The following is a 15,888-nucleotide window of genomic DNA, read 5'->3' on the forward strand; positions in this document are numbered from 1 at the left end:
GGTCAGTTCAGTTCAGTTGCTCAGTCGTGTCCGACTCTTCGTGACCCCATGGACCAGAGCACACCAGGCCTCCCTGTCCATCACCAATTCCCGGAGCTTACTCAAAATCATCTCCATTGAGTCAGTGATGCCATCCAACCATCTCATCCTCTGTCGACCCCTTTTCCTCCTGCCTTCAATCTTTCCCAGCATCAGGGTCCTTTCAAATGAGTCAGCTCTTTGCTTCAGGTGGCCAAAGTATTGGAGTTTCAGCTTCAACATCAGTCCTTCCAATGAACACTCAGGACTGATCTCCTTTAGGATGGACTGGTTGGATCTCCTTGCAGTCCAAGGGACTCTCAATGATCACTAAAACTACCATTTAATAGAAAAACTATAATCATTTCTTAAAATCCAGATACATATCAGAATTATCTTGGAATTTTTTGAAAAATACAAATGACCAGGTACTGCTGTTGTTCTCCAAAGCTCCAGATGTATTTTTAATGAACAGCCATGTTTAAAAACTGGACTGTGTGATGATCTTTTATCTAGTTTGTTTCATATTCAGTGTTCCCGTTTCATTTAGTTTGTTTTCCAATTTCTCCATCTTTTGATGTTTTTTCTCAAGCCTTTACCAAGCACAGTAGAAAAGCTTTTGTATACATGTGTGTATATATAGTATGTATAATACATATATTCTATAAAATTTATCAATTTTTGCCTATTTAGTCAAATTTAAAAAATTTGACATTTTGATTCCACTTGTTTGACTTAGTATGAATAGAATGCTAGATCCCTAATTCATATTCACTCAGAAATCTGATATATACTCTCATGTATTTTGGCATCTAGTATTACTGCCAAAGTCTAGAAAGTATTATCTCAGTATTTTAATTTAAAAAAATTTAAATGAGGCTTAAAACTTCTAATCCAGTTGTGAGAATATAAAGAAATTATTGTTGTTTAAAAAAAAGGAAATTAATGTGACACTATTAAGTACAGATTTTCTTCAAATCTCACAAAGTTTTATGCTACTGTCATTTGTTTTCATACATTATTCAAGACTCCAATTTGTATTTAATTGAGCAGTTTCAGCTGCATGCAACAAAGTATGGTAAATTCTCTTCATTTTTATTCTATTACAAATATTTTCTAATTTTCCTTGTAATGGCTTCTTAGATATACTCATTTAAAAGTGGACATTTAATTTCCAAGTACATGAGCTTTTTTAAGGTATCCTTGATATTAATTTCTCATTTAAATGCTTTCTTCTCTGCAACCACCCTCTGTTTTTTGTCTTCTAAATTTACTGAAACTTTTGATGGCTAAGCCTAAGATCTCTCTTGTTAAATGTGACACTGCACTGAAAATATGGGGTTACTTTCAAGTATCTTTTTTTTGGGGGGGGGGGGCAGGACAGTAATTTTAATCTTTTTTTTTTTTTTAATTCTATTGAAGGATAACAGCTTTATAGAATTTTGTTGTTTTCTGTCAAACCTCAACATGAATCAGCCATAGGTATACATATATCCCCTGTCAACTATCTTTTGATATTGATCTCTAACATAATTTCACAGTAATATGAGAACAGACTCTCTATGATTTCAACAGTCTTCTTAGCTGACTGATGTGAAGCCAAGGTTGAGAATTACCACCTCCTCTTCGAAGATTAACATGTTCTACAGCCCCTTAATTATCTCCTAAATTTGTTGAGGATTTCCACAAAGCTATCCCCTCCACATGCCTCACAGTCTAATCAATGTTTCAAGTCTTTGTCACTTGAAAAAGAATCCTTAACAAAAACACATGTGCTCTGTCATTCAGTTGTATCCAACTCTTTGGACTGTAGCCCACCAGGGGGCAGTGAGGGTGGGAAAAGGGGATATTCCCCATCCAGGGATTGAACCAGTGTCTCCTGCATTGCAGGCAGATTCTTCACGTGCTAGCAGGGAACCCTATCACAAACATACTTTCTACTACAGATTTCACCCACATGCCATCTCCAGGCTGCTTTGCACCCACTGCCTGCTTAATATTTTATGCTAGGCTTACAATAGTGCCACATTATGGCTGGGATCAGTGCTCAGAGTTTGTACACAAGACTGTAAGTTTAGTGCCTGAATATGAAACATATCACACTTTGATCCAGAAACTAGAAGATGGGAGGTCATATTGGGTAGTACTGGAAACAGAAATGAGAAGAGGAAAATGAAGAACTTGAAGACTCTTTTGGGAAAAACAAGACGGGCCAAGAGCATGGTCTACAACCAGCTACATTTTAATACCTATCATGTTCTCTTTGAGGCATACTTCTCTTTTTCTTAAAAGAGAGGGACAGAAATGGGGGAAAAAAGAAAAAACCCAACTCCTGTCTACTCTTTGCAAATCCAGAACAATGGGACCAATTCAAATGGATCAATGAATGACCTGTACATAATAGCTAAATCCATAAAACGGAAGAAAATATAGAGGAAAACCTCCATGACCTTGGATTGGGAATGAATTCTTATATATGGCACCAAAATCAGGAGCAACAAAGGAAAAACTTGACTTTAAAAATTTAAAACTTTTGTACAAAGGGCATTATCAAGAAGTGAAAAGACAATCTGTAACTGAAAGGGTTTAATATCCAGAATATATTTTAAAAACTCCCACAACTCAACAACAAATATTTTCAAAAGGCAAAGGACTTGAAAAGACCTTTCTCTGAAGAAGATGTACAAACAGCCAATAAAGCACAAGAAAAGATGCTCATCATCATTAACTCATTAGGGAGATACAAACCAAACCACAATGAGATAACCATCCAACACTCAGCAGAATGGCTGAAGTCTGAAACAAAACCAAGAAAAACAGAAAATGGTTAAGTGTTGCCAAGGAGGTAGAGAAAATTGGAAAACACACCTTGCTGATGGGAATGTAAAATAGTACAGCTGCTGTGGAAAATAGGAAGTTCCTCAAAAAAGTTAAAAACTATCATATGACCCAACAATTCCACTCTAGGTAGATATCCAAATGAATTAAAAACAGACTCAAACAAATACTTACTTGTGTTATAACAGCATTATTCATAATATCTAAGTGATGTGTCCATCAACAGATGAATGAATAAATGTGGTATGGCCATAAAATAGAGTATTATTCAGCCATGAAAGGGAATGAAGCGCTGACACATGCTACAACATGAACGAACCTTGAAAACGTGATAAGAAACCTGACATAAAAGACCACATAAAGGCACACCTCGTTTTACTGTAACTTTATTGTCCTTTGAAAATACTTTTTTTTTTTAACAAAATGAAAATTTGTGGCAACTCTGTCCAGCAAGCCTTCCAGTGCCATTTTTCCAACAGCATTTGTTCATGTCTCTGTGTCACATTTTGGTAGTTCTTGAAATGTTTCAATTGTTCTCAGTTATTACTGTATTTGTTATGGTGATCTGTGATCAGTGGTCTTTGTAACTGCAGATGTGGTGGAAATGGCAAGAGAACTAGAAGTGAAGCCTGAAGATGTGGCCAAATGTCTGCTATCTCCCAATAAAACTTTAATGAATAAGTAGTTGCTTTCGATGGAGGAACAAAGAAAATGATTTTTTGAAATGTGATCTGTGTAGTAGTCCTGGTGAAGAAACCGAGAAGACTGTTGAAATGACAACAAAGTGTTCAGTATAGCATATATTAGTTGGTAAAGCTGTGGCAGGATTTGAGAGGACTGATTCCAATTTTGAAAGAAGTTCAACTGTGAAAGGAAGTTCATCACTTGTGAAAAGGAAGAGTCAATGCGGCAAACCTCATTGCTGTCTTGTTTTAAGAAACTTCCACAGCCACCCCAAAACCTTCAGCAGCCACCACCCTAACCAATCAGCAGCCCCAACATCGAGACAAGACCCTCCACCAGAAAAACGATTATGACTCACTGAAGGCACAGATAGCATTTTTAGCAATATTTTAATTAAGGTATATACATCGTTTTTTAGACATTAACACTAGTGTGCATTTAACAGACTACACTATAGTGTGAGCATGACTTTTATATGCACTGGAAAGACAAACACTGTGTGTGACTCACTTTATTGTGTTATTGGCTCTATGAAGGCGGTCTGGAACTGAACCCATGCTATCTCTGAGGTATTGCCTGTATTACATAATTACATTTCTATGAAACATCCAAAATAGGTAAATGCATAGAAGACAGAAAACAGACAAGTGGTTGCCAGGGGCTGGGCTAAGGGGGGAATAATGAGTGATTTCTTAATGGCTTTGGGGTTTCCTCTTGGGGTGATGAAGTTTTGGATGATTGTGATGGTTGCACAACACTGTGAATGTACTTAAATACCACTGAACTATAGATTTTTAAATGGTTACAACAGTAAAATTTGTTTTATATATATATATATATATATTTTTTTTTTTTTTTTAAAGCAAAAATGAAAACCGCAGGCATTCCCCACAAGAGCTTTCCCACTAACCTTATTACCATTTGCTAAGACAGCCAATTACAATGCATGCTTCCTTTGGGAAGACTGTTTCCCAAAGAACAGGGGCTCAGTCAAGTGTATCCTGTTCCTTCTACAATATTCAGTAAGCAGTCAAGTCACCACTTCTCCTTTGGAAAAGAGTGAATACTGAGGAACAAAAATGTGCTCCTCCAACATTTTCCCCCTTCTGGCATGATGGTGTACTGCGGATTAAGATGATCACAAATTCTGTGACATTCTACTCATCAAACAGTTTGGGGCCTATGAGCCTTAAATCTGGGCAAGTTAAGCTCGACCAGTAGAATACAAGAGAAATGACACTGGGCCAGTTTGGGGGATGGGGGTGCACACCTTTAAAAACTGACAGCTTTCATTTTTCCTTGAAATACATGCCCTTGAAACCTATCCACCATTTGTGAGGAAGCACAAGTAGCTCTTGTAGAAAGGCCCAGGTGGAGACGAACTGAGACCCCCCCAACTGCACTCCCAGATGAAAGTACATAGTAATTAAGATAGCTAAGGGAATAAGCTCTCTTGAAAGTAAATTCTCCAGACCCAATTTGCTCCAGCAGTATTCACCAATCCTTGCCAAAGTGCTCAATCATGAATAAAATTAATGACTGATTTTTGTTCTAAGCCCCTGTGCTGTGGGATAGTTTGTTATGAAGCATTAAATAACCACAACACACTGGAAATTTCCTTCCCGCTCTAGAAATTAGGTGCGGAGAATGGGTCTGAATAGCTTTAAAAAAAAAAAAAAAAAATTAGTTTGAATATACAGCTACTATATATCTCATGAAAGAATTAGCCCCCACATTCAGCTTTGGCCTTCTGAGGGAAAATATACCAGGAACTCCCATAAATGCCTAGTTCATAGAGTGGTAAGCAAGACAGATTGGATTGTGGCTCTGGGACAGGTTAAGGAGTTGAGGCACAAATGTTAACACCTTATAAACTGGAATTACAAACTGAGATGAGAATGTGTTCATTACTACCTCAGCTCTGGAAAAAATCTCCACCTTATTATATTCAGTCTCACCAGCATAAAGGTGTTGGAAAGAGATGTTTTTCCTCTATTTCCAAAAGGGTTGACCATAAATAGCAGTTCAGATGGGCTGGGAAGGGACCACTCCTACTGACAAGGAAAGGCTGCTAGCTACCTAGCTGAGGAAAATGATGGTTTGAAAGACAGAGAAATCCTCTCCCTCGCACTGTAGCCCATACAACAAATGTGTGTGTGCTTATCTAGATCTATAGTCAAATTTATTCCAGGGATCAAAGGTGATGGTTAACTTTTTCTTTATAGTTTTTGGTAGAAAACAATTACTCCATATTCTCCCCCAAAATAGAGTCCCCTTACACATACACACACAACTTCCCATCTTAACAGAACACAAAAGGCAAACCTCCTCTACACTGCCACCACCTCCCTCACCACAGCTGCTGCTGCTAAGTCGCTTCCGTCGTGTCCAACCCTGTGCAATCCTATAGACGGCAGCCCACCAGGCTCCCCCGTCCCTGGGATTCTCTAGGCAAGAATACTGGAGTGGGTTGCCATTTCCTTCTCCAGTGCATGAGAGTAAAAAGTCAAAGTGAAGTCGCTCAGTCGTGTCCGACTCTTAGCGACCCCAGCTGCTGTTCCCCATTTCTCTGGATTCTCTTTACTTCAAAATTCTGTGTATCCTGATATTTTCCAGGTTCATTCTAATCAGAATTTTACCCTAATCACATTTTAAAACTCCTATTATAGACATAGAGGTCCTTCCCTTTACTAAATCCATAGGTTAATAGTCAATCCAAGATGAGTACTTAAAGGCAACAGCATTCAACACACTTCTTTACCATCTTTCTACTTGTGAAAAAATTTTCCACAAGCTTTCAGCCTACCTGCCTGTCCATGTCCTTTGCTGGTTTACTCTCATCTCTCTAAGCTGAAGTTAACAGCAAATCAGGACTCAAATCTTCCCAAAGTGTGTTTATCAACATGCTCTAAAATTCATCTAGTGAGGATTTCTCAACCTTGGCACTATTCACATTTTGAAACCAGATATCTTTGCTGTGGGAGGCTGCTCTGTGCATCAGACAACATTCAGTGGCATCCTTAACCTCTACTCATTACATGCCAACAGTAGCCTTAACTATGATGTCAAAAAGGTCTCTCTAGACATTGTCAAAAGCCCCCCTTTGTAGTTTCTGGTTGAGAACCAGAGACCTCATCCTTGGCTTTAAATACTATCTATATACACTGGCGGCTGTATAACTTGTCTGTAGCCTGAACCTCTCCTCATGCTGCCTTCTCATTATCTCTAATTATATATCTAATCAAGTACATCTCACTTAACACATCAAAACTAGACTTCTGACATACACCCCAACCCATATGCACCCTGTTCACTTTGCTTGGCATCTCTCTTGTTCTCAACTCTCACACTTTTATTCATCAGTAAAACCTACTGGCTCTGCCTTCAAAACATACCCCAATTTCTTACTAGAATTTGACTACAATTTCTTACTACCGTCACTGCTACCACTCCAACCCAAGCTGGTATTAACTCTGAAATCCTAACAGTCTCTCTGCTTCCACCCTGGTTCAATGGTTCTTACTTACCGGGGAACTTGTTAGAAATGAAAATTCTCCTCCAAGCCCAGGACTAGCAAATCAGAAACTCTAAGGGTGGGACACAAAAATTTTAGGGCATTAAGCTCTGCACATCAAACACCTGCACCACTTACCTGTCCCCATCTCTCCCATCAATCCCTATACCACTTTCTCCCTAGCTCACCTTGACCATCACACTGAACTGCCTGGGTTCTAGATACACACTCAGAACATTCACATTACATCACATTTTCATTAGCTGCCTCTCTTCCTGAAAAGCTGTTCACCCTCCCAGATATTCTTCAAGTCTCTAGTTACATGTCACCTTTTCATTGAGGCCTTTTCTGACTACCCTATATAAAATAAAATACGTTCTTCCTTAACTAGTCTCCTTAATCTTAGTTTTTCACCAAAGCACTTATCACTACCTAACAGGCCATATATGTGTTTTGTTTACTGTTTCCCTACATTCCACTATGTAAACCCCATATGGACAGAACTTTATTTACTCCTATGCTTTGAGCAACTAGAAAAGAACCTGTTACTCAACAGATGTTCAATAAATGTTCACCTTCTGAAGCAAAATGGCTGCATATGGTTGACTAGAGGAAAGATACAAAAAAGTTGAGGAGAACCACTTCATGTTACTTAAGTAACTGCCAAGAAGATTTCAAGAGCAGAAAAACAAACAAAAAAAAATCCTCCAAAGTGTAAGTGAATGAGAGAAGCAGAATGCAGCAGTTAACATTGCAGAGTATATCAACTGGTTAGCCAAGTTTAGGAAACCTACAAAACTGACCCCAGAGGCACAGTACCCTTTATATAAGCCAAAGAAGACAGATGAAATTCCAAAGGAGAGAATATCATGTGCAATACTACAGAAGCAGACATTTGCCAAGTATAATTTTCCCCAAGTGTGTTTTCACTGGATCTACTGAGAACAGTTAAGTGAAAAGGACAGTAGAGAATAGGACAAAGCTGTATTATAAAGGTTTCCTTAATGCAGGACTTATTGACTTAATCAACATGTTTAATGTTAAGAGAGGAAGCAGATATGCACGTATTTCTCTGCCTTAACAACATAAACTTGTTTTGCACAAGGACACAGACATGTGCTCCAGGTTCTTTTATCACTAATGTTAGTAGCATTTTTATCGGTCCTATTTTGTTGTAATTTGTCTACTAAATTAACATGGTAATAATGTTTCTCAAACAAAAAACTCCTTTCATGACTACATTGAGGCCAAGTCTGAAACACTAATTCTGAATACACAGAGGCCAGTTGTCATTTATCTCATTTGCTAAAATTTGTGTAGGATCATAAGTATTCCACTTGGGAAATAAAATCCTGAAATGTTATTTTCACCACTCAACCCAATATGAGAACAATTTAAGTCTACAGTATTTTAGGAGGGTTTTTTTGTTTAAGGCTTTGGAGAATTTTAAGTATCTTAAACTCCTTAAAAGATATTCAAATCTAAGATGAACATATCAGAAACAAACAGCAACAAAAAATCACACCAGGGCGACAACTAAAAGGTTCTTTAGAATCACCTAGGTGGGTGATTCTAAAGAATCAGGCCTCACACAGGCCTCACCACCACTTTCAGTCATGATGCCCTGACTCCAAATAATAGTCAAGAACCAAAAAGAGCAAGCAAAAGCCCAAGTTACCTGATGTCCCAGTTGGTTCTCTTTCTAACACACAATATAGTATATACACACAGAATTTAACTGAGGAAACAAAAAAATTAATGAAAAATAATCTCAAGTGTAGGAAAATCTGGGGGTCAATCAATTCCAGTAGTCTTTAAAAGACATGATTACTCAAAGTAAATTGAAGACATCTTTTTCTTTCTACAAAAAAGGCAAGACAAACAAGTGTAAAAGCTAGAGATTTATTGTTATTTTGTGATTAATAAATTGTCAAACTGGTTATGACACTACCCCACACTGTATACCACCAATTGCTAGTACAAAAGTTTTAAAACCATACTGAGGCATAAGGCAGAGAGAGCAGAGACACACAAATATCATCCTTAACAAGTTCCTCTTAGTCATGCCTCCATCTTAATTAACCTTTGTACCTGTTTTATTCCAGGGGACAGTGTCAAAACAGTGCACGAAATGGTGGGCAACCTGCCTCTTCACCTTTTTAATAGCAAGCAACTTACAGAAGTAATGGAATTCAACTTATATTTCCCTTGATTTTACTGGTCTGAATTAATTTTAGTTACTTTAACATTTTAATTTCCCTTAACTGTACATGAGAGAATATAATGACCTAAGAGAATACTGAACCCGAGTCAGCCAAATATATTACTGACCCCAAAGTTAGGTTTTAATTGGTCCTAAAGGAATGTACCACCCCAATAGTTTGAGAGTTAGGCAAACAGAATTTCCTTGGGGAAGGAAGAAAAAAGCTGTAGAACAGCCAAATGTACTCAACATTGTTAAAACGGCTCTTTGTTTTCACCCCTGAATGATACTTCTTTACTACACTATATGCACAGAAATCCTAACAGAATCTTGGTTGCCAGTATTATTTAGGCTGGCCCAATCCAGGACAGAACCCCACCCCACCCCCAAAATTCCCCTTCTCTCAGGCTCTGAAAAGCACAATATTTAACTATTTCTTAATAGAACTACCAAAACACTTCAGAAACAAGTGGCTCACAAATCATTTTAAATTCGTGTATTGCCTGCGCATGAGAAAACTGATAAATCCCGAAGATAGTTCTATTTTTACATGGCGATTAAAAATAACTGAAACATCAAGACACTTTCAGTGAAAGCAACATTTCAATTACAAATTGTAATGCCTGTTAAACTACCTATGGGAGAAGCTGAAAGTCCTAGGCAAATGCACTTTGGGGTTATACTACAGTGCTCCTTCAGTCTGCACAAAGATTAAGGTAATTTACAGTCAATCTGTGAATGCTGAGACAGTGTTACATCATCTTGTCTGTACAATTAATACGTCCTTAAAGAGACATCCAGAATCAGTTTTTCTACTGTATTTTCAACAAGCCTCACTAACCAGTACTTTTGCTGAGATGTTCATCAAAGATGCTGTAAGATTCTACACAATTAAGAAATACTCTGCTTTGAAGTATTTCCTTATCTTTATTTTTTCCATTACAGATATTTTGCTCAGATGATCTACTGTAGTATGTTTCTAGAGATGCTGTCCCAAATGTGCATACATACATTGTATACAAATAAAGCAAAAACTGTCAGTAGTATAAATCTTACAGCATTTTTGTTTGCAAAAATACATGCCAAAGTCACGATAAGCAATGTTGTATCACAAATTATAAAGCGCAAATGATTTGCTTCTTTTTAATGCTTTTATTCTACATAAATTACTACCAGAGACTAATGTTTAAAAAGCAAATAAACTGGACAGATGCAGGACAAAAATCTGTTCACCCAACTATAAAAGGTGATATGTTTTTTAAAAATTACAATAAATGCAGAAGTGTTTGACGCATGCAGTAGCCTTAAATGAAAAAGCATTGATTCCCACTGTTCCAGGAAAACAAAAAACAAACAAACACAGTGAAACCCACACATCTTACTGCACTCCACCTTAAAATGTATCATATATTGGGTTTGTTTATAACAGCACAGAATTCCAAGAGTCAAAATGAAATAAAGCGGGTATTTTAAAGATTTAAGAGCCGTTATCAAAAATAAATTACATTTTTTTCAAGATACAGAAATGCTGCTATGATGGCTGAGAGCCCAGTAACCTTTCAATAGCCGCATTGATATCCCCTCCTGTGGCTATTAGCGCTTGCAAGTTTGCTTCACGGTTCAAAAATCCCATTGCACTGAGCTGTTCCAGTTGCTGCTGAAATCTAACTTCTGGATTCTGTAGCTGTTAAACAAAAACAAACAAACCAAAGCTCTAAGGAAAATCAGTCCATGTCACACCTAATCTTTTAAAATTTTAATTGCTTTTTAATATTTGCTAATCTATTAAGCGATATAAAAGCACTGGCCTCTCTTGAAACATATTCAACATATTTAAAAGTCCAATTAGTACTTTATTTACAGAGGGAGCCCAGCCTGGTGCTCTGTTACAACTTAGGTGAGAGGCAGGCTCAAGAGGGAGGGGATATACATATAATTATCACTGATTCGTATTGTTGTACAACAGAAACCAACACAACATTGTAAAGCAATTATCATCCAATTAAAAAATTCAAGAAACTAAAAATATATAAATAATGGAAAAATAAAATACTTTTATTATTAAAAAAATAATTTTTAAAAAAGTTTTGGAGCTATTGACCAATTGGGTAATTGTAAAGGCCAGTGTCCTCATATACAAAATTCTAAAGTTCTAATCTAATGAGGCTTAGAATGTCTTTAATTTCAGTATCAGCCAGTAAAGTCTTCAGAAAAAAGTTCCAGTTTCAGATGTACATATTATACTCCTCATTTTTTCAGCTGCATCTCCCTTTCAGAAATAATGTACTACAGAAATACATAAATGATCACTCAATTCTGGGCAACATGATAATGGTGAAGTCTACAGATTGTTCAACTTAGATAACAATTCTGCCCAATACCTGAAATTGCTTTTTCCTATTAATTCAAAGAACATTTACTGAGCCAGCAAGTCATGCTAGTTATCAGGAATACAAATCCTCGTGTAAGATAAAACTCTGACCTGTTTATTGTATTGAATAAGGCTTAAAATAAAAAACTATGCTGTATTTTCACCATGTAGTAGTTTGAGCACAATCTACTCTAACAGGTTTGAATTTGCAATCATCTGTAAAAATGGCATATTCTTAGTAAATAAATGATTCTAGATGCAAGAACATTAGGAGTTCACATTTTTTAGCCGTATTTGTGAGGTGTATATATGTAACACAAGTTACCATAGGAAGCAGTAGCAGGTGGGGTGAAATACTTACAACTTTTAAGCCAAAATACAATGAGCAGATAGAATACAGTTGTTTGGGAGGTATTTGGAATAATCAGTTTCTATTCCTCCCTGACAAACTTTTATAAAATATAATCTATTTCAGTTTTCTAACACGGACTCCAAAAAAGAATGCATTTTAAAAAGCAATTTCCAAAATTACAGCAGAGCAGTTCTTCCCTAAAACTATAACATTTCCTTTAATGTCTAATATAGTAGCAAAGTTAACAATTATAATGCCTATTTTTTAGAATCAATATAATTAAGAACAAACTTTTCATTACAAGCTAAGCCCCCAAAGATGACCACTTTCTTTACTTTTTTGAAATTTCTACCATTAAGAAGAGCAGAAAAGAATCATTACCTGAGGATTCACTCCAGCAAGAGCCTGCAGCATTTGCTGGATAAACTGCTGGTGTCCAGGTTCGGTGGTTCCTACTGTGGGACTTGGGTTTTCGCTAGATGTAGAAGTAGAGCCATTGGTTCCTGAAGAGCCTCCAGTACTTCCTAATGCCCCCAGGCCAGGAGTAAACCTAGAGAAAGCACCAACTGTTAGTAAATCTAAACTCCTAAAAATAAGAGGCCAGACCAGGCTGGCTAATGGCAAATCAGTTATATTTCAATATAATGTTAGCTAAGTTATTTTCTTAAAAGAAGCATTTTTACTTTGAAAACTCTCTTACAAACAATCTCAACCCAAGAAAAGAATGGCCATTAAATCTGAAATTCTCAGAGAAAAGTAACCACTGTGCACTTGCACAATCTTTCCCAAATAAGCCTACCCTGGGATGAGGCCGGGGGCTTCAGTTGCTAAGGTCTGTAAACCCTGCTGAATCTGTAATAAGGCCTGCATTGCTCTAGGGTTTGACATAGCCGATAACGTATCAGGATTCTGCATCTAAGGAAGAAAGAATACCAGTGGTTACGAGGCAATTAAAATTAGTGAAGGTAAAATGAAAATGTTTTGCTATGCTTCTTGAGAAAATCTAAAACCTTACTCCTAGACACTGGTAATCCGTAATTTCTTCCCCAATATAAACACAAGCACCTCCCCTTTGACAGCAATCTCATGTGCGAATCACCACTTGACCTCCTCCCAAGTCCACTGTGAAAACCATTTTTCATAATGAAACACAATCAGGAGCTCCTCTGGAAGCCATAGTTGTTCCTTGTTTTCCAACAGATAAAAAGCGTTGTTTCTAAGAGACGATCTCCAAATGCACAATTTATATCACATGGCAATATGGTGAAAGCCACATATTCTCCTTGACTAAGTGTTAATCTGTTGCTGATGGAACAATTTTACCAATCAGATATACTCTAAGACAATAGTTCCAAAGTTGAAGTTAACACATGTTGGTTCAGCTGCCCTACTTGCAAATATGCACCACCTGACTAACCAAAGAAGACAGGTCTACATCATTACAAGAAACCAAAGACACTGACTAACCTTAGATAATGGTTTATAGGTCAGAGAATCATTTGGATAATATTTAAAAGCCCTCCCTAGAACTACCAGTTTCAAAACACCAAGACTGACTCCTCTTTTCTTTTTAAATAGTAACATACCATGGCAATCTCAAGTACTTTTTAATTAAAATAACTTCCTTATATGACAAGACTGACAATTTTAATCTTGCTAATTCCAAGTTTGAGGAATGAGATCTACCCCCTGGGAAACAGGCATTCTATTAATTTGAAGGAATTAAAACATTACGAAGAAACCAAACACGTTAAGGGTAGCTCTCTTCCTGTTACTCGAGATTAGTTAAACCATAAAGTAAAACATGACACAATGAAGCACTTCAAAGTTAGTAAAGTGAAAGGAAATGGTTTATGATATTAACAAAGCATTCAAAATCCTAAAAATCCTCAAAAGCAAAAACCAAATGGTCCTTTCCTCAGAATTTATATTCTTAAAAATAGAAGCAAAAGGTCAGCAGTGAAATGGGGCTCAGTTAAAAATCAAGCTGAATTCTCTGCAAATTGACAGCAGACTCTATTCTACATTTTGCTATCAGCCAGAGAAAAAGCAAGGAAAATGTTTACCATCAAACTTTTTCAAGCAAATCATTACCCAAGACAGCTAGCATCTTTTCTTACTCACTTGTTGAAGGAAAGTTGGGAGCTGTTGTCTCATTTGTTCTTGAAGCTGAGGATTTCCAGCAAATAGGGGATTATTCAGCATCATCTATGGGGCAAGTGTTCAAACAATTTTAACTGGAAATATCTGAAACAAGTAATGTACCTTGTTTAATAGTCTATCTTCCCCCTCAGTGCCTAACCTGGCACTTAACAGGGAGGAAGGTAGAACATGAATAAAAAAGGGAAGATATTGTCCACAAAAGGGATCTCCAGAAAAAACAAAAATGAGGCATCTTCTCTCTCAATGAGAATGGTGATTATGATAATATCATGCGATATCCTAAAAAATAAAAGCAATCTTTTCTTAGGCTTTTCCTTGAGTACAGGTGAATGGAACAAAAAATGGGAGTAACTGGAATTCATGAGATACATTTTCTGCTACACTCACAGAATAAACCTAAGCATCAATACATGGAACTATACATGGCTTGCACAGACACCTCAACACCCAAGTGGCAAGCACAGAGAAAATCCAGATCTAAAACAACTGTATCTACCTGCCTACTGCAAAAGAGCTAATATTAGGTCCAGAAAAATAACACCGCAGAACAGCAACCAACTTGCCAGAGAAATGGAGCTGCCAGGTGAAAATCAGCCTAGGACTAGAACCGATAGATCTCTGGGGATAAAGTATTAAAATGCTTTAATAAGACCTAAACAATGTAAATCATTTGAGAACACCAAAATTAGCCTCTAGATTTCACCTCACTACTACCAGAGATGAAAAAAATGGCATGCCTAACCTTCAAATGGGTGAGTTAAAAAGTCAGAGTCAGGGCCAATACTAATGTGTTGTATACCTAAAAGTAAGATTACAATACACAATAGCATAACCAGAAACTAATAAATTCTCATAGCTTCAAAAAAGACAAATTTTATATCAGTTTCCCCAAACAGAGTGAAAAGTCAACTAACAATGATTTACTGATAGCCTATTTACCAGTCCACATCCAAAGTCTGGTGGGGGAGCGGTGTGGAGGATGATCCCTGCCCTCAAGTATTAATAATTAACTACATGTGAGAGTAATTATATATTAATTGCTAAAAGTAGAGAGAATTCTTCCCTCGTTCCCTCAGTTTATCAACTGTTGCAAAGTAGATTCAGTTAATTTAAACAAAATAAGATAGGAAGAAGTCAGACAAGTTTTATGAATATAAGGCATTTATTTTGAAGTGACCAGTAAGTTCACAGTAAATAAAGTAAAATCTACTTGAGACCAACAAACCTGCTTCTTTAATGGCTCCAGTCAATAAAGTTACCACATTTATCTTTTAGGATTCATGTTATTTGAAAAAGCGTGTCAACTTAAGCTGATTCATACTTTTTCAGAAAATTGTTATCACATTTGATTAAGATTCTTCTCCTAACTTACCTGACTGTATAAACAGTTTTTACAATCAGACTTTTTTGAATACCTAAAAACGAAAATCAGAATAGAGAAACTACAAACTTTAATACACTGGTAACCAACATTGTAAATGTTTCTAACAATTCTCTATCAATATTGTAAAAGCCAATTCACATCTAGCTTACTTTTGTTTCAACCTTTTGCTTTTAAAGTAAAAAAAGCAACATACACAAGTGCTCAAGTCACTTTACAAATGTAAAATTGTTAGTTTAAATGGCTGGGAATGTGCTTGTTAGAGTCAAAATTTTAAAGCAAGATGCACATTTAATGATTATTAAATAGGCAAATATGTATTTAAAACCATACAAACAGGATCACTGATACTTATTTCCACATT

At 36.6% G+C, this 15,888-nt stretch overlaps 1 protein-coding gene across 2 annotated transcripts in view; it reads right to left on the minus strand.

The window, feature by feature from the left end:
- Window positions 1-3,226: 3,226 nt before the first annotated feature.
- UBQLN1 (ubiquilin 1) overlaps window positions 3,227-15,888 on the minus strand; it is a 63,231-nt gene continuing 50,569 nt past the window's right edge. The window contains exons 8-11 of one of the 2 annotated variants that reach the window (XM_019966467.2): window positions 14,105-14,188; window positions 12,780-12,895; window positions 12,362-12,530; window positions 3,227-10,941 (exon numbers count right to left, since the gene is read on the minus strand). In XM_019966467.2, the coding sequence (XP_019822026.1) occupies window positions 10,789-10,941; window positions 12,362-12,530; window positions 12,780-12,895; window positions 14,105-14,188 (522 nt within the window). In that variant the 3' untranslated portion in view covers window positions 3,227-10,788. The remainder of the gene's footprint in view (window positions 10,942-12,361; window positions 12,531-12,779; window positions 12,896-14,104; window positions 14,189-15,888) is intronic. The other variant, XM_019966468.2, reaches the window with a different exon arrangement.

This window comes from Bos indicus, chromosome 8 (genome assembly GCF_029378745.1).
Source record: "Bos indicus isolate NIAB-ARS_2022 breed Sahiwal x Tharparkar chromosome 8, NIAB-ARS_B.indTharparkar_mat_pri_1.0, whole genome shotgun sequence".
NCBI lineage: Eukaryota > Metazoa > Chordata > Mammalia > Artiodactyla > Bovidae > Bos > Bos indicus.